The following is a 19,164-nucleotide window of genomic DNA, read 5'->3' on the forward strand; positions in this document are numbered from 1 at the left end:
AGGAGAGTCAGACGGTGAGAGGAGACTCCTGAAAGTTGTCCTCTGACCTCCACATGCACTCCGTGGTACACGTTCCCTCCGGATCAAATTAACGCAGTAATAGCCTAGTATACTAATACTGAACGATCCCTACCTACCTACTAAGCAATTAACTAGCTAAGTTAGAGATTAATACTATCCTGAATTTCATTTAGGGATTGAACCCCTGGTCTCATACCCGGTAGGCAAGTGCCCTATCCCTAAGCCTTCTAATTCTGAACATTTTTATATAAGCCACATCCATCTTTCGGGATGAAGCGCGAGGAGCCACACACCACACCTGGCACAGCTGACGGCTCAGTCCTCCTCCCGGACAGCTTCGTTTCCCTGACGACGGCTGTTGTGGCGACCAGCACGCCCTCCTATTGGCTGCGGCCTAGCGTCTCGCGCTCCCCTCCACCGATTTCATTGGTCGGCGCGCCACAGTCACAACGTGTCGTAAGTGAAGTGTCGCAACGCGGAGGCCTCCGGTGTCTGGTCCTCTGGCAGGAAGGTGGCCGTCTGCTCAGGCCGTGATGGCGGGCTCCCTTGGACCAGAGATCCGGGAAAAGTTCCAGGCGGCGCTGGCCCTTTCACGGGTGGAGCTGCACAAGAATCCGGAGAAGGAGCCGTACAAATCTAAATACAGCGCGCGCGCGCTGTTGGAGGAGGTGCGTGCTCTTCTCGGCCCGGCTCCCGAGGACGACGACGAGCGGGCTGCCGACGATGGGCCGGGGGACCAGGCCTTGGGCGCGGCCGAGCCGCGGGACGCCGAGGGCCCGGGGGAGCAGCGGGCGCTGCGGCTCGCGGTGATCGAGTTCCACCTTGGCGTGAACCACATCGACACAGAGGAACTGTCTGCTGGAGAGGAGCATCTGGTCAGGTGCCTGTCGCTGCTGCGCCCCTTCCGCCTGTCGCTTGGCTGCGTGTCTCTCTACATCCAGGCGCAGGTGAGATGCCGAGGCGGAGCTCACTCGGCGTCCAAAAGCCCCTCCTGGCTGGGGTTGTCTTAGTTGGTTCAGTCCCCAGTATCACAGAACCCTGGGCCTGGAATCCCAGCACTTGGAAGGCAGCGGCAGGAGAATTGCTATGAGTTCCTGGCTAGCCTGGGCTACAGAGTGAAGCTAGTCTCTCTTAATTTATCTTAACACCTACTCACCATCTGCCTGCCAACTCTCTCAGCGCCCTCTTCAGCCTCACTTGCTGCCTTCCTTAGTCCTGGGCAGAACGATAGCGGCTGTGCTTTTCCAACCCCTTGGCCAGCCCAATTTCATTCTAGTAAGAAAAATCCAACTTGTCTCGAATGAAAATGACAAGGGATGGCAATAATCCAATCTTGGTTCAAAATAAAATGTCCCAAATCTTCAACTCCACTCTTAACCACATTGTTTGGTTGGGTCAGCAAGGAATTCCCACCTATTCCTCATAATGTGTCTCAAGATCTCCTTTTAGTAACTATTTTTTTGTTTGTGTTTACACAGGGCTTCATGTGTCCAATGCTGACCTTTATCTTCTTGTCTCCTTGAGTGCTAGAATCTTCCCTCCCTTTTTACTTTCAGACAGGGTCTTGTTTTGTAGCCCAGGCTGGCCTTAACCCATGATCTTTCCCCCCCCTCAGCTTACTTACAGGAATGGGCCACCATGACTGACTATTGTTTTAGTAACGTTCCTTGGTCCAAACTGATCTCTCCTTCCAACTGTCATTGTTTTATAACACCACACTGTGAATTATACTTATTGTTACTAAAAGACTAATTGCCTGAGAGCCAGGCAAAAAGCAGGCAGTCAGACTGAGAGGATGCCTGGGGAAAAAGGAAGGAGTCAGAGAGACGCTAACTAGTCATTCAGCCGCAGAGAAAGCAGAATGTGTAGAAATGAGGTAACAAGTCACGAGCAACGTAGCAATAGATAGATTAGTAGAAATGGGTTAATTTAAATGTCTGCGCTAGTTAGTAATAGGCCTGAGCTATTGGCCGAGCATTTATAATTCATATTTATTCTTTGATTTGGTTATTTGGGACTGGGCAGTTGGAACAGGAAACATCCTCTTACAATACTTTGTCTCATTTATAGGGTGCATGGCTTATTAAGAAGCAAGTCTGACAATTCTGCTTTGAGGAACCTAATACTTCAAAACTCAAATAGTGGCCGGGCGGTGGTGGCGCATGCCTTTAATCCCAGCACTCGGGAGGCAGAGGCAGGCGGATCTCTGTGAGTTCGAGGCCAGCCTGGTCTACAAGAGCTAGTTCCAGGACAGGCTCCAAAACCACAGGGAAACCCTGTCTCGAAAAACCAAAAAAAAAAAAAAAAACAAAAAAAACCAAAAAACAAAACTCAAATAGTGGGTAAAAGTTTCCATGCCCTTGGGTGTAGCTCAGTGGTAGAACATTTACCTAGTGCTCCAGGTTTCATCTCCACACTCTGGAAAAAAAAAATATACAAATAACGTCTGACTCCCTGGTGCCAGGTTAGTCTCTTAGGCTTTCAGATATTTTCATCTTACATACAGTCCACTTGTGCTCATATATGTGAACCAGGGAATATTGACTAAAATTGAGTAGGTAGGCCTTAAGAGAAAGTCTCAAAACTTAGAAAGAAATTGTATGTCATATTCTTTTATCATGGCTCAATAAAATTAAAGGTCTAATAATAGCAATAGTATTAGTAATAATAATAACAAGCACTACCTATACTTTTTTGCTTGCTACTTACAGCTCCAGTAGGTGGTACAGACAGGGACATTTTACATGTTTGTTCATACATGAGTGAGTTAAAGAAATTTATAAGATGTTCAGTTTGAACACTTAAGCCAGCTGTTGTCAACACATACCTTTAATCCCAGTACCTGGTAGGCAATGGCAGGAGGATCTCTGTGAATTTGAGGCCAGTCTAGTCTATATAGTGAGTTCCAGGACATCCAGGGCTATACAGAGAAAAACTGTCTCTAAAAACCAAAAGGAAAAGCAAGAAAACAGCAACAACAACCAAAACCCACTTCAGCAATTACCGAGTTACACTTGAACCCTGTGTGGTGGTGGTTCTGCACTGGCAGCTTGACTGGAGTAGAAATCACCTAGAGAAGCCTCTTTGGCTACATCTGTGAGGGTATTCCAAAGAGATTCACTTAGCTGTGGATGGCAGCATCTCTTGGGAAATGCCAACATTTTTTTCTGTACCAAGTGTGGATTCAGTGAGACCAGCCACATCACACTCCGGGCCCTGTGCCGTCCATGACATCTCTCCAAAGTGTGATCCGAAATAAACCCTGTATTTGAACAGTTGTTTTTGTTGGGGCCCCTTGGCACAACAACAAGGAAGTCAACCTGTCAAGTTTTCCAAGGGTTAAAACCTTTGGAGGGCTTGGAGAGATGTCTTGGGGTGAAGGTGCTTTTTGCTAACCCGAACATCTTGAGTACAGTCCCAGGACTCACGTGTTGAAAGTGGAGAACCAACTACTGTGTGTAGCCCTCTGCATGCACATCCAGTGCAAACACACCTACACACATGCACATGATAAATGGAAATTAACACACAGCTTTTTGAAAGGGTTTTAAACCTTAAACATTAAAGTTATTCCACTATTTCAGTATCATGGAACCCGTACATAATATAAAGAGTCTGTCTGCAATGTATACTGTATTTTATTGATTTTAAGGTACAAGTTTGACAACTTGGTATACCTGAAATAAGAATGTCTCCTCACCAGGATTGGAGAGATGGCTCAGAGGTTAAGAGCCCTGGCCACTCTTCCAGAGAATGGGGATAGGATTCCCAGCCCCCATATAGAGGCTCAGTCATCTCTAACTCCAGTCCCAGGGGATCCCACACCCTCTTTTATCTTCCACATGCATGCAGGCAAAATACCCTTAAACATAAAATTAAAAAGAAATCATCAAATAGCATTGTTGGCCAATCTAATCCTTGTATACCTGAGAGCCCAGTTCAACAAAGCAAGAAACAGTAAGGTAAATATGTTGTACTTGAGCTACACAGAGCCAAGGGTGGTATCACACACCTTTAATCACAGCACTCAGGAAACTGAGGCAGGCGGACTTCTGTGAGTTTCAGGCCAGTCTCTATATATAGAAGATTTAGAACAGGCAGGACTATATAGTGAGAGCCTCTATAAAGCAACAAGAAACCTAAAAAATGCATATACACATACACCTCATAAGTTATATTAGTAGTTGTCCTGTACATAAGACTTAACTAGTTACAATATTTTTAGAAATTTAAAAATAACCTTGGGAACTAATAGTTTTAAAAGGAGTCTCAAGTATGATCAGATATGAAGAGGTCATTGTCCTGGCATCCATTTATAGGTTTGTGTTAGGTAATTTTTTTGTAACTGTGACCAGTATTCTTGGCATAGGCACTCAAAGGGAGGAATGGCTTGTTTTGGAAGATTTCATCCAACTTTGCTCAGCCACATGGACTCTGGCTGTTGTAGCCCAACAGAGCAGGACTTCAGCTCATGAACAGGAAGCAAAGTGGCAAAAACAAAGAGGGCCATATTAATAAAAACCCACTGCCATTTTGTCAGGAAATACTGACTTTGAAACTATGAGTCTTTTTAATTGGATATATTCAATGACTGTCTTCCCGTTCCTTGCTTTCCAGAATAACCTGGGCATCCTGTGGTCTGAGAGAGAAGAGATTGAAACTGCACGGTCCTACCTGGAGTCATCAGAAGCACTGTACAATCAGTACATGAAAGAGGTATGTTACGTGGCAGACAAAAATTCACATTGACAGTGAACTAATCATGAATTAATACCAGAATTCCTTATTCACAGGAATTATTATTAATTATTAAGGGATGGCTTCCTTTATAAAGTGCTTGCCATGCAAGCATGAAGACCTGACTTTGACCCCCAGAACCCACATAAAGAGCTGGGTGTTGGGTGTTGTCATGCATGCTTGTAATGCTAGTGCTGGGGACTCGGACAGGTGACCCTCGAGCTCGGGGGCCAGCCAGCCTAGCCAAGTCAGCAATTCCCAAGCCAATGAGAGACCCTGGCACAAAAAAAGCAAGGTGTTACTTCTGGGGAACTCCTGAAGTTGACCTTTGTCTTCCACAAGCACATGCAACATGCATGCATGTACACACGAGAATTTTCCATTCATGATAATTTTTCAGTATACCTAGGAATTTCTTTCTTTTTTTAAAAAAATATTTATTTATTTATTATGTATACAATATTCTGTCTGTGTGTATGTCTGCAGGCCAGAAGAGGGCACCAGACCCATTACAGATGGTTGTGAGCCACCACGTGGTTGCTGGGAATTGAACTCAGAACCTTTGGAAGGGCAGGCAGCGTTCTTAACCACTGAGCCATCTCTCCAGCCCCTCCTCCCCCGGGGAATTTCTTTTTAAAGCTGTCTGAAATTACTGCATATTGAAGACTGAGGTTCTTAAAAGTAATCCTTGGTAGAGCATAATGGCAAAGATGGTCTTAATATAATCATAAAGGAAATACTCTGTTATCCAAACATACCATTTGAATATTTTCGTATTGATTTATTTTAGATTTATTTCCTCTTGTGTATATGAGTGTTTGCTGTATGTATATATGTGTACTACATGCATGCCTTGGAAGTCAGAAGGCATCAGACTCCTCGGAACTGGAGTTGTAGATAGTTTTGGAACCACTCTGTGGGTGCTGGGAACTGAACCCAGCCTGATCTCTGCAAGAGCAGCCAGTTCTCTTAACCACTGAGCCATCTCCAGCTCAGTTTTGGATACAGACTACTGATTGTATTTTTTTCATTGAAGACAGTACTTTGAGGGAAAGCAGCTATACACTATATCTGAAACTCAACAATACATCTGAAATCTTTGTGGCTGTGTTTTGCTGCTGTGGTGTGCACATCAGAGTCACCCGAGGGACCTGTGAAGCCTCAGTAGGCCATGTAGGTGCCTGTTTTCCCAGCAACTTGGAAGTTGAGGGAGGAGCTTGAGTTCAAGACCAGCAAGACTCTGTCTAAACCAAAACCAAAGTCTCAACAGACCAGGCTTCTGGGCCATCTGCGGCTGTTCTGGGCTGCGGCCTGAGAGTGCGCTTTTTAACAAGGTGACATTTATGCTGCTGCTGTGATGACCATGTTCTGAGACCTGCTTCAGGGCCATGTTTTTCCTGATGATATTCCCCCACGTCTGAAATGCAGCTCATGCAGATGAACATCTCTGAAGAAGCAGCAGAATATATATGTCTAGGATATATTTTTTAGTTTTTTATTGCAGCATGACATAAACACCAACCACATTACAACTGCAGAGTAAAGACTTAAGTTGGGAAGCAAAGCCAAGGCAAACAGCAGACAGGCCCTCTTCAGAGACTCTCAACAATCCTGAAGGTGATTCAGAAGGCTTTCCCCTCTCTAGCTAATGGGAATTAAGTCATTTATCATTCATGTATATAAATAAATTAGAGATGGCTCAGAGGTTAAGTTCAATTCCCAGCAACCACATGGTGGCTCACAACCATCTGTAATGAGATCTGGTCCCCTCTTTTAGCCTGCAGACAGAACACTGTATACATAATAAACAAATAATTTTTTTTTTTTTTAGCTTTGGAGCCTGTCCTGGAACTAGCTCTTGTAGACCATGCTGGGCTCAAACTCAGCCTCCTGAGTGCTGGGATTAAAGGCGTGCGCCACCACCACCTGGCTATAATTTATTTTTGTTTTATGTGCATTGACATGTATGTCTGTGTGAGGGAATCTGGTCCCCTGAAACTGGAATTGCAGACAGTTGTGAGCTGCCATGTGGGCGCTGGGAATCAAATCAGGATCCTCTGGAAGAGCAGTCAGTACTCTTAACCGCTAACCCATCTCTCCATCCCAAATAAATAAATCTTCAAAGAATAAAAACCCTTTGACTAAAAGAAACTGAGGGGAGGAAAGAGTTTATTGGTTTTTACACTTCCAGGTTCCATCGCTGAGGGAAGTCAGGGCGTGAACTCAAACAGAAACTTGAAGCCACGGTAAAATGCTGTTTACTAGCTTGTTCAGCTAGCCTTCAGGACCATTTGGCCAGGGGATGGTTTATCCCACAGTGGATTGGACCCTCCGATTAGCAATTAGTAATCAACATAATCACCTGCAGACCAATCTGATCCATCCAATTGCTTGTGCAAATGACTGTGCTGTGTCAGGTTGACAACCAGAGCTCACTGGGACAGATTCTCTCTAGGAAGTATTGCTGTGCTTGGGAACTTGATGCGTTCAGTTAAAAGCAAAGATGAGGTTGGAGGCAAAGCTCAAGGAATAGACAGTGTGCTTAGCATGTGCTAGACTCTGGGTTCATTCCCAAGCACCACAAAAATGATATAGGAAGTTGCAAGGATGAACTTGTATTTGGGACTGTCCTCATAAAGGGTCAACATTTATGTCCGGACAGAAGCCTTTATGTAATAATGGGTTTGTGGAGGGTAACACTGTCACCCTGAAAGCCTTATGAGGGAGGATAGGTGCTGTAACTGCCTGCTTTTCATAGACAAGGAAACAGTGTAGGAGGTTGGCTTTCCTAAGACAGTAAGCAGTGTGATTGATCCCTGCTTCTTATTTAGTTGCTGAAAAGTCATGTTAACCCTTAACGTATCTCTGAGTGGGAGGCCAGGCTACAGAGCGAGTTCCAGGACAGCCAGGGCTACACACAGGAGACACACTGTCTTAGAAACAAAACAAACAAAAAAAACACTTTGCTTGTTTCCCTGAGTTGATTTTCATTAGTAGTGGCAGTTTGAACTGTTACCTAAGAAGATAGAAATCACTATTTTTATGCATATTTTGTCTTATTATAGTTACTTATTTGAGTGTGTGTGTGCACGCGCATTGCACGTTATAGTGGGTTCTCTTTTTCCGCCGTGTGGGCTCTGGGGATCAAACTCAGGTTGGTCAGGCTTGGTAGTAAGGTGTTTTTTTTTTTTCATTTTTAAATTTATTTTTGAGATCATAACATAATTGTATAATTTCTCCCTTTCTTTTTTTCCCTCTAAACTTATGTAGGTTTTTAAAAGAGACTTTTTAATAGACAAAACAAAATTCAAAATACTTCATTATTCAACTAAAGTGAGGTTTGGTGGCCTACACCTATAATTCTGGCATTCAGAATACAATACAGAGACAGTAATGGTTGGACTCTGAGACTACCCTGGGCCACACAGCACACAGTGAGTGCTAAGCGAGCTTGATCTGCAAAGGGAGAACTGTCTTTTTCTTTTTCTTTTTCATTTTCTTTTCTTTTCTTTTTTAAATGTGCACTGGTATTTTGCCCACATATGTGTCTGTGAGGAAGCCAGATTCCCTGGAACTGGAGTTACAGTTGTGAGCTGTCATGTTGGTGCTGGGAATTGAAGCTGGGTCCTCTGAAGAGCAGCCAGTGTTCTTAATCTTTGAGCTGTCTCTCCAACAACAAGACTATGTCTTTAAAAAATAATATATGCACGTACCAGCCTGAGTTGCAGTTCCATGCTGAGGCTACCTCAGACGAAGGTCATTTCTGCAGACCCGCCACAAGAGAGCGCTTGGGATTTGCTTTCAGAAGCTGAAGAGCTGTCTGCTCTTTAATCACAGATTGGGAGCCCGCCTCTTGACCCGACGGAGCATTTCCTTCCTGAAGAAGAGAGACTCACCGAGCAAGAGAGATCAAAAAGGTTGGTCTTCATTGAGCCCACAGGCGTGCCCTGCAGTCTGGCTGGATCCTTGCTTGGGGTGCACACATGCTGTTTGCTGCTGCACGGCACTCCTCCTCCTCCAGGGTACAGTGAGGATTCTATGTACATAAAACCTCCATTGTCACTTACAAGTTACATGACTTTGTTCAACTCTGAGACTCAGTTTCCTTGTTTGTCAGATAGAGCCAAGGGCTCAACTCAAATGTCTGAAATTTCCTTCTAAATTGTAAATGGTTGTGTAAGTCACTGTTTTACTTCACAGATTTGAGAAGGTTTATACTCATAACTTGTATTACCTGGCTCAAGTCTACCAGCACATGGAAATGTTCGAGAAAGCTGCTCATTATTGCCACAGCACACTCAAACGCCAGCTCGAGCACAATGCTTACCATCCCCTGGAGTGGGCCATCAACGCTGCCACCCTGTCCCAGTTCTACATCAATAAGGTCAGTGTCCCAAAGTAGTTCTCCGGCAAGGCCAGCAGTGAGTGCCGTAAAAGCAGGTAGCTGCTATTTGTTGTTTAAAACTTGGTGTAGAATGCAGCCAGCTGCTTTGGCAAAACAGTATTGGAGTACTTTGTTCCACGAATACTTTTGAATCTTTAAAAATAAGTTTCTGTTTGTTTGAGAATTTCATGCCATACATTTTGATCTTGATCTTTCCCCTTCCCTTACCATTGAGTCTTTAACATGCTGCTAGCCCTCCATGACAGGACCTAATGTCAGTTCTGTCTGGCTGTTAGCACACTTTTCATTTCACTCTTGCTGTGTGGTATCTTAAATTGCAGATTTTTATCTTGTTATGGATACAACTTTATCTTCATGTAATGCTAATCTCAAAACTGAGAATTTGTCTGAGGAAGTTGACGGTTAAATGTGGGCTTTGATAAAAGCATGCGGTGTGTTTCAGTTGCTGTTCAGAATTAGCCGTTCTCTAATAATCACTTTTGATGTTGGGACTGTGTGCTGAGCCCTAGAGTTCCAGGTTTTATGGCACCCTTCTGAACTGTCACATAGAGACAAGTTTGTACCTCAGGCTGCTTGTTAGCGTTGAGTTGTATTTTGCATAACTCATTTTTTTTTTCAGTACTTTAGTTTCTAATACTAACCTCTCCCCCCCACCACTGTTTTTTGGAGGCAGGGTGTCGCTGTGTATTCCTGGCTGGCTTGAAAGTTGCTATATAGACCAGGGTGGCCTGGAACTCAGAGGTGTCTGCCTGCCTCTGCCTCCCAAGTACCGTGGCTAAAGCATGTGCCACCATGTCCGGCACAGAAACTATTGCTATTTGGAGCTCTGGTTCCCAGAGCGCCGACATTTGGAAATTCTTAGCCCATCAGCATCCCTCTTGCTCCTCTGGTGGCCTGCTGCCTTCCCCTCAGCCTTTTCCTTACTATGACTGCTAGCTGGTTCTGTAAACATGCCCTGTGTTTACAGTGTTGTCCCACACAGTGTCACTCAGAAACACTATTGGGAGAGAAAGGGCAGTGTTGACTGCGGCATCGCTTCTAGGAGTTTGGTTTAGGATCAAGCACGGAAGTAAGACTTTTTGCATTCAAACTGAACTCCTGTGACTCCATTTCAGCATGGTCATCAAGAGGCCCCTCTGTCAGCTCCTTCCCTCCAGCTGTTGAAGTTCCATTGTGTGCTCCATTTAGTAACTTTACTGATATGGGATTCCCCTCTGTATGTTGTGACTATCATTGGCTAATAAAGGACTGCTTTGACCCTGTAGCAGAGCAGGGCAGAAAGAGCTAGGCAGTCAAAACTAAAGTGAATGCTAGGAGAAAGAAGGGTGGAGTTAGAGAGAATCCATGTAGCCCCACTGAAGACCGATGCTGGAACTTTGCCAGTAAGCCACAGCCATGTGGTGATTCACAGATTACTAGAAATGGGTTAGATTAATATGTAAGAGTTAGCTAATAAGCTAGAACTAATAGGCCAAGCTGTGATTTAATTAATACAGTTTCTGTATGATTATTTTGGGGCTAAGCAGCCAGGAACTAACTAGTGGCCTCCATTTAACACTTTACATTTCCTTGTTTAGTATGGTTTTAACTAACACCTAAAACTCCATGGATATTCATAGTACAGCAGGTGAGTCTCTCCTGCACCACAGGTTTTTTTTTTTTTCCTTTTTCTTTTTTTTTTGGTCCACATCACAACCAGCTAAGTTCTGTCACAAAAAAAGAGATTTAAACCATGTTTGAAAGTGATGTTCAGCCGTGCGGTGGTGGCGCATGCCTTTAATCCCAGCACTTGGGAGGCAAAGGCAGGCGGATCTCTGTGAGTTCGAGGCCAGCCTGGTCTACAAGAGCTAGTTCCAGGACAGGCTCCAAAGCTACAGAGAAACCCTGTCTTGAAAAACCAAAAAAAAAAAGTGATGTTATATCTTAGTCACTCCAGAAATATCTGTCCCCACAAATGGGTTGAAAATGGAGTTTAGGGGCTGGAGAGATGGCTCAGAGGTTAAGAGCACTGACTGCTCTTCCGGAGGTCCTGAGTTCAATTCCCAGCAACCACATGGTGGCTTGCAACCATCTGTAATGAGATCTGGTGCCCTCTTCTGGCCTGCAGGCATACATGGAGGCTGAACACTGTATACATAATAAATAAATAAATCTTTAAAAAAGAAAGAAAGAAAGAAAGAAAGAAAGAAAAGAAAAAGAAAATGGAGTTTAGTCAATAGGGTGCTTGTCTACTATGCAGGAGACCCTGGGTTCAATACTGGACTATGCAAAAAACAAACAAAAACAGAAAGTGATGTTATTTGTATTGTTACCATCTCCATCTTCTTCGGTCTTGCTGTTCTTCAAGTCCCATGTTAATGTGCTACCCACAGAGCACAAGGCTGTCTCTGTCTTTAGCAGTGACTGCTCATAAGAAGACAGTCTACACAGAGCTAAAGTGGTAATGATGGGTAAGACACTGTAGAGGGCCAAGAATGTTTCTTCATGTGAGCTGTAACTGTCTTACGGTTGGACTTCATACCAACATGTGCAGGTGTGGATGCTGCTGGTCTATTGATACCCATGGTACCCAACTATTCTTTATAAGAGCTCCGAATTCAGTGTGGAGGCAAGATGTATTACTATTGAAATTCTATCAACCACATCAGTCTTTCAAACTAACTGATAGGAAGCACATTCTCTTCCGTTCAGAAGATAAACTTTAACTTGATTCTGCCAGATCCCGCATTTTGAATGACAGATGACAGGTATTTGTGTTTAACACAGAGATGTTCTTGAAGTGTTGGAGAAGTTTTCTATGCCCAGATTTGAATCTTGAATTCCTTGTGAGTATTGACGAAGTAGTTCCATAAGTTCATTTGTAGAAATCCCTTGACTTGAAAACTTGATGGGAAGCCTCCTTGTCATGTCGTCTCCCTCCAAAGGTTTTAAAAGGCAGGAATGAGCCCTCAGTCCTCTGACAGAGTGGATACAGAGTACCAGATAATGCTGTTCTCCATAGCAGCGCTGCTGGGTCCCTTTAGAGGGGTCATTTTCCTGATAGTACAGCTATGTTAATAGAACTGTTATTGTAAACAAGACTTTGTCATAGTTAGATTTTCTTGTGCTTATTTTCCCAACAGCTCTGCTTTATGGAAGCCAGGCATTGTCTGTCTGCAGCTAATGTTATTTTTGGTCAAACTGGAAAGATCCCAGCTACAGAAGACAGTAAGTTTGTGTGTGTATCTCATGATACAGTTTCTCACTATGACAGTCTTGTCCACGCTGATCTTGAACTCAGTGTCCTCCCACTGTAGCTTTCTAAGCACTGTAATGACAAGTGTGCCATACCCGGCTTCTATATAACCTCAAACCTGTGTGAATTCTGAGTGTATGTGTGTGAGTGCTCTGTCTGCAGGGGTGTGTGTGCCACATGTGTGCATGATGCCTGCAGAGATCAGAAGAGGGTATCTCATTCCATTCAACCGAAGTTAGATGGTTGTGAGCCACAGTGTGGGTTCTGGGAACGGAGCTAGGGTCCTCTGCAAAAGTAGCAAGAACTCTTAACCACAAAGCCCTTAGATTTGAAACTCTTGTAAGCTTTAGAAAAGTTGTAAGAACAGAATTCCATATGCCTTCCTCTAAATGCATCATTTTCAATATTTGTGATTCTCTATTCATTTTTTTTCTGACCCATTTAAGATGAGTTTTTATAGACATCTTTCGACTGTAATACTTCAGTACATCGTTTCCTAAGAATTAGAATATCTTCAATTAGACGTAATGACTCATGCCTGAAATTCCAGCACTCCAGAGACTGAGGCAGGAGGAGTGCCACAAGTTTTAGGCCAGCTTGGGCTATGTAACAAATTTCAGGTCAACTCAGACAATAGAATAAGACCCTATCATGAAAAAAAGAAATCTCTCTCTGTCTCTCTCCCTCTCTCTCTCCTCTCTCTCTCTCCCTCTCCCTCTCTCTCTCTCTCTCTCCCTCTTTCTCTCCCTCTCTCTCTCTCTCTCTCCCTCTCCCTCCCCCTCCCCCCTCTCTCTCTCATATGGGACCGTTAGCAGCTTCAGGAAAGGCAGCACCATGACAGTCCTCCTGTCTGCAGTGAATGTTTCTGTTGTCAGCTGTCCTCTAATGTCCTTCCTAGGGAAGCTTTTCCCGTCTTTGTCGTACAGCTCAGGATTGCACGTTGCCTTCAGCTGTGGGGTCGCTTTAGTCCTCCTGTCCTCTGGGGCAGTTGCTGGCCTCTGCCCTTTCATCGTGTCTTTTGAAGGCCATAGGCTGGTTACTATGTAGGATTCCTATTACTTAGGGTTTGTGTGATGTTTCCTTCCACCATGATTGAGATTTTGGTCAGGATACTACTTATGTAAGGGCTGTCTCCTCACACTGTCTTTCTTCACCATAGGGGTTTTGTTTGGTTGCATGTTTGTGTGTATGTGATGCAGCATTGAAGCAAGGGCCTTGTGTGTGCTAGGCAAGCTGGTCCCAGGCTGGGAGGGGTCGGGGAGAAAGGTGAAAACGACAGTGTCCACGTTTTCCACATGATTTCTTTCAGAATACAAAAACATTGTTGGATATGACATTTGCCAGAAATAATTTGTCAATTTTTATTTAAAATACTTTAAGTTGTGTAAACTGTTTAACCTAGTAAATTCCATTTCTGGAAACCAGTCCAGATTCTAGGTAGATGTATGTATAGGAATCTGCAGCCTAGACTTGTTCATAATAGGAAGGATTTAAAACAGTATATTTCCTCTCCCAGAAGAATGGCTGAAATAGGAAATAGCTGTTTAATTGTGTGTAATGGTGTATTAGAAATTAAGTTCAGGAGTTGGTAATGATAGGGTCAGAATTTTAGTAGCATGCTATATGAAGAAAAAACTATTTAAAAGTAAATATCCATTGTAGCCTTGGTTTTTTACCTGCAGAGAAAGCGTAAGAAACCCAGTGAGGCTCTGCAGGCGCGGCCCTGAGTGCCGCACAGCTTAGTGAGAGTCTGCCGCTGTGCAGTCAGGGAAGGGGAAGGAACAGAGGACAGTGTGCAGCGCAGATAGCTCTGACCAGCTGACAGGCTGCCTGGGCTTTCAGATCCTGAAGCCGAAGGAGATGTGCCGGAGCTTTACCATCAAAGGAAAGGGGAGATAGCACGATGTTGGATCAAGTACTGCTTGACACTGCTGCAGAACGCTCAGCTCTCCATGCAGGTATGCACATGGAAATTGCCTTTGGCTTTGTGGTTTTTGCAAATTGTGTGTATGTGTGTGTGTTTTAGGTACCTGTGTGTGTGCAGGGGATAAACTTGTTTTTTTTGAGATAGAATCTCTCACTGGACCTGGGGCTTGGTGATTAGATTATGCTGGCTAGAGGGCAGCAGGCTGCTGGGGTGCACCAGTCTCTTCCCTGCCAGCACTTAGGTTACAAATGCTTGTCACCACTAGGTGGTGGCGCACACCTTTAATCCCAGCACTTGGGAGGCAGAGGCAGGCGGATCTCTTTGAGCTCTGGTCTACAAGAGCTAGTTCCAGGAAGGACATATTCCAAAGCAACACAGAGAAATTCTGTCTCAAAAAAAACCCCCAAGTACTGCTTGCCACCTTCCTCAGCTCTTTTGTATGGACCCTAGGGATCCAATCTGGGTCCCCAGACTTTCGTGACTAGCACGCTCCTGACTAACCTACCTCTTCAGCCCTAGGTGTACTATTTTTAACAGTCTCACTCCACAGTTTAAACCAGCTCCTCCCTCAGCCACCTGGGATAACAGTACCCGGATAACGGGTGTGCACTACACTTAGTAAGGGCCACACAGAATACCACCGCTTTCTGGAAAACATTCTTTTAACTAGGCTGTGGAGAGATGGGGTCAGCATCATATTTAGATTGTGACATAATTGTCCCAAGAGAGTATTTAAAAAACTAATTGTTCGCCAGGCGGTGGTGGCTCTCTCCTTTAATCCCAGCACTCAAAAGGCAGAGACAGGCAGATCTCTGTGAATTGGAGGCCAACCTGGTCTACAGAGCGAGTAGGCTCTAAAGCTACAGAGAAACCCTATCTTGAAAAAAACAAAACAAAACATGCGTATAAGAATTATTCATTCAACAATTAGTTGGGGGTTTTTTTTTGCTTTGTTTTTCGAAACAGGGTTTCTTTGTAGCTTTGGAGCCTGTTCTGGAACTCACTCTGTAGACCAGACTAGCCTTGAATTCAAAGAGATCCGCCAGCTTCTGCCTCCCAAGTGCTGTGATTAGAGGCACGCGCCACCACTGCCCAGCTTGAATGAATAATTTTTTATCCTCCACAGATACTATATTCTTCTTTTGACTTCATAAAGTCATTTAAATTCTGTTTTATAACCTGGGAATGGTGGCACATTCCAGCACTCAGGAGGCAGAACCAAGAAAATCTTTGTGAGTTTGAGGACAGTCTAGTCTACATAGTGAGTTCCAAGGCAACCAGAACTACATAGTAAGATCCTGTCTCAAAAAACCAAATAGGGGGCTCAGGTAATGACTCAGGAGTTAAAAGCATTGGCTGCTCCTCCAGAGGAACAGGGTTCAGTTGCCAGCACCCACATGGCAGCTCCCAACCGTCTATCAGGGATCTGATAATCATCTTCCCGCAGATACCAGGCACCAACCTGGTGCACAGACATGCATACAGGCAAAATACCCATGCATATAAGATAAAAATGAAGTTAACTTTAAAAAGATCGGAAGAAAGTAAAGTCTGGGTGCGCTATGGTGGCCTAGTCATTTAAAATGACCAAATAAATACGTGAATCAACAATCTCATCTATTATCTCCTTCTGTTTGTGATTTTGTGTTTTGGTCCTGTTTTGAGACGGGGATCTCGCGCTAGTGCCGTCTGGTACAGAGCTTACTTAAGCAGTCCTTCCTGGCCTCAGACTTGTGTCAATCCTCCATCCTCAACCTTCCTAGTACTAGGATCACAGAATGCACCACCACGCCTGGCCCCTTGATTTAGTTTAGACTGCAAGTCCTTGAAGGCAGGAAGTAACTCTCACTAATTTTTGTGTCTTTGCAATATTACCTTACAAACTGACAAAATCTTGTAGGCTCAAGACATAGTCAGTCAGTTGTTAAGTGTGGACAGAGTTAATGCAACAGTCGAGTGTAGATAGCCAGAGGCGAATCTCTGTGAGTTCGAAGCCAGCCTGGTCTACAGAGAGAGTTCCGGGACAGGCTCCAAAGCTACACAGAGAAACCCTGTCTCGAAAAACCACAAAAAGAAAGTATCTGAGTGTCTAAGGTAGGACTGTCAGCTGACTCAGCAGGTGAAGGTGCCACCAAGTCAAGAGTTCGATCCTCAGGACCCACATTATAATAAAAGCTTCAACCTTGTTGCGCTTTGATTATTTAATATAGGTTTTTTCATTTAATTCAGTTAGTGAATTTGTGTATGTATCCATATACATACGTACATGCATAGGTAGGAGGTGAGAGGACAACATAAAGGACGTTGTCCGTTTCTTCCACTGTGAGGGTTCCAGGGAGCAATCTCAGGTTGTCAAGGCTGGTGGCGGATACCACCATATAGTATATGCTGGCCTGGGATTCACTGTGGAGCCCACCCTGGCCTCAGACTTGCAGCCATCTCCCGCCTAACTGTAGAGTGCCGTAATTACAAATGTGAGCCATCCGCCCGCTGTCAGATTTTACTTTTAGGTTGACTGTCTGTCTGGAGCCTCCTGTGTAGACCAGGCTGGCCTTGAACTCACAGAGGGTCTGCCTGCTTCTGCCTTCCAAGTGAGGTTTTGTGATTGTTTTATTTATTCTATCTTACATATATGAGTGTTTTTGTATGTCTGTGTACGTGTGTGCTTGGTGCCCATGGAGATTAAAAGAAGGCATCTGATCTTCTGGAGTTGGACTTACAGATGGTTGTGAGCCAGCACATGAGTGCTGGGAACTGAACCTAGGGCTTCTGCAAAAAAGCCATTTCTTCAGTCCCAACTCTTTGTTCATTAAGACTGGGCCTTGCTATGTATCCCCAGCCAGCTTGCAATAATGCCGTTTAGCTCAGGCTGGTCTCTATTCTGCAATCCTGCTTCTGCCTCCTGATTTCTGGCATTACAGGTCTGCTCCATCACACAGCTGGCTGAGGTTTATTCTGTAGTTTTAGTTGACAGAAAATGAGTATCCTCTTAACTATGGTTTCTCCTTTTAGGACAACATTTAACTATGATTTCTCCTTTTAGGACAACATTGGAGAACTTGATGTGGACAAACAGTTGGAACTCAGAGCATTACGGAAGAAGGAGCTTGATGAGGAGGAGAGCATCAGGAAAAGGGCTGTGCAGTTTGGAACTGGAGAGCTGTGTGATGCCATCTCGGCAGTGGAGGAGAAAGTGAGATACTTGAGGCCGTTAGATTTTGAAGAAGCCAGGGAACTTTTCCTACTGGGTCAACACTATGTGTCTGAGGCAAAAGAGTTCTTCCAGATTGATGGGTATGTTACTGATCATATTGAAGTTGTCCAAGACCACAGCGCTCTGTTCAAGGTGCTCGCTTTCTTTGAGACTGACATGGAGAGGCGATGCAAGATGCATAAACGCAGAATTGCCATGCTAGAGCCCCTGATTGTGGACTTGAACCCCCAGTATTATCTGTTGGTCAACAGGCAGATTCAGTTTGAAATTGCACACACTTACTATGACATGATGGATTTGAAGGTGGCTATTGCCGACAAGCTCAGGGATCCTGACTCACACATTGTGAAAAAGATCAATAGCCTGAATAAGTCTGCACTCAAGTACTACCAGCTCTTCCTAGACTCCCTGAGGGATCCGAATAAAGTCTTTCCTGAGCACATTGGGGAGGACGTTCTCCGCCCTGCCATGTTAGCTAAGTTCCGAGTAGCTCGTCTTTATGGCAGAATCATCACTTCAGACCCCAAGAAAGAGCTAGAAAACTTGGCGACCTCTTTGGAGCATTACAGATTTATTGTTGATTACTGTGACACTCACCCCGAGGCTGCCCAAGAAATAGAAGTTGAATTGGAACTTAGTAAAGAGATGGTTAGTCTTCTCCCAACAAAAATGGAGCGGTTCAGAGCCAAGATGGCCCTGACTTAAGCCTTGTCAAAGGACAGGAAACACAACCTGAAGCATTCCCCCTCCGCCCCATAGTGAGCCAGGCCCAGCTCCGTGATCGCCTTCACCACCAGAGTGAGAGGAATGCACTCGGAGCTTCAGATGCAGTCAGGAACCTGAGTCTATGCTAGGACCTTAAGCAGCATAAAATTAATTAATAATTTATACCTAATTATGTAATTGCCTTGCTAAGTAACAGGTGTTCTGAATTTTCCATTGCTTGTTTTCCTGTTTAAGCACAAACATTTCCTGCCATGATCTCTGACTGCTATGTCCTCTGTTGACTGGTACTTGTTGGGTTTAGCACCAGGAGCAACACGAGGCAGTGTACTTGGTAGAGGAGCCTGCTACTGTGACAGATTTGAGAAAGTTATTTCCCATAGTCATTCTCTGTAAAATACTTTCTTAAACTCCTAGATAAATTCTTCCCTTTTGGAAATACTAAAAACTTAAGTAAAAATGTTGTAAAATGGCTTATCTTAATTATAAGATAAAAGGATTTGCACTTAATAAATTTACTTGTTTCAACTAGTAAACACTTCTGTTGCCCCCTTTTTCTTGTAAGAATGTTCTTTTTTTAAAAAAAAAGAAGAGCCGGGCGGTGGTGGCATACACCTTTAATTCCAGCACTCGGGAGGCAGAGGCAGGCGGATCTCTGTGAGTTCGAGGCCAGCCTGGTCTAGAAGAGCTAGTTCCAGGACAGGAACCAAAAAGCTACAGAGAAACCCTGTCTCGAAAATCAAAAAAAAAAAAAAAAAATTTACGCTAGGTGTTGGTGGCGCACGCCTTTAATCCCAGAACTCGGGAGGCAGAGGCAGGTGGATCTCTGTGAGTTTGAGGCCGGCCAGGTCTACAGAGTGAGTTCCAGGACAGGCTCCAAAACTGCTGAGAAACCCTGTTGG

The 19,164-nt window shown here is 44.3% G+C and overlaps 1 protein-coding gene across 1 annotated transcript; it reads left to right on the forward strand.

Annotated features, from left to right (window-relative positions):
• The first annotated feature begins 481 nt into the window (after positions 1-481).
• On the forward strand, positions 482-18,772 carry LOC121451066 (kinesin family binding protein). The gene is made up of 7 exons (XM_041656546.1): positions 482-968; positions 4,639-4,737; positions 8,596-8,675; positions 8,959-9,142; positions 12,286-12,370; positions 14,241-14,356; positions 17,369-18,772. Exons 1-7 carry the CDS (start codon positions 555-557, stop codon positions 18,242-18,244), a joined length of 1,854 nt encoding a protein of 617 aa, XP_041512480.1. The 5' UTR covers positions 482-554; the 3' UTR covers positions 18,245-18,772.
• Positions 18,773-19,164: the final 392 nt, after the last annotated feature.

Source organism: Microtus oregoni, unplaced genomic scaffold, assembly GCF_018167655.1.
Source record: "Microtus oregoni isolate MIOR12 unplaced genomic scaffold, Mior012 000007F_ref0000211, whole genome shotgun sequence".
Taxonomy (NCBI): domain Eukaryota; kingdom Metazoa; phylum Chordata; class Mammalia; order Rodentia; family Cricetidae; genus Microtus; species Microtus oregoni.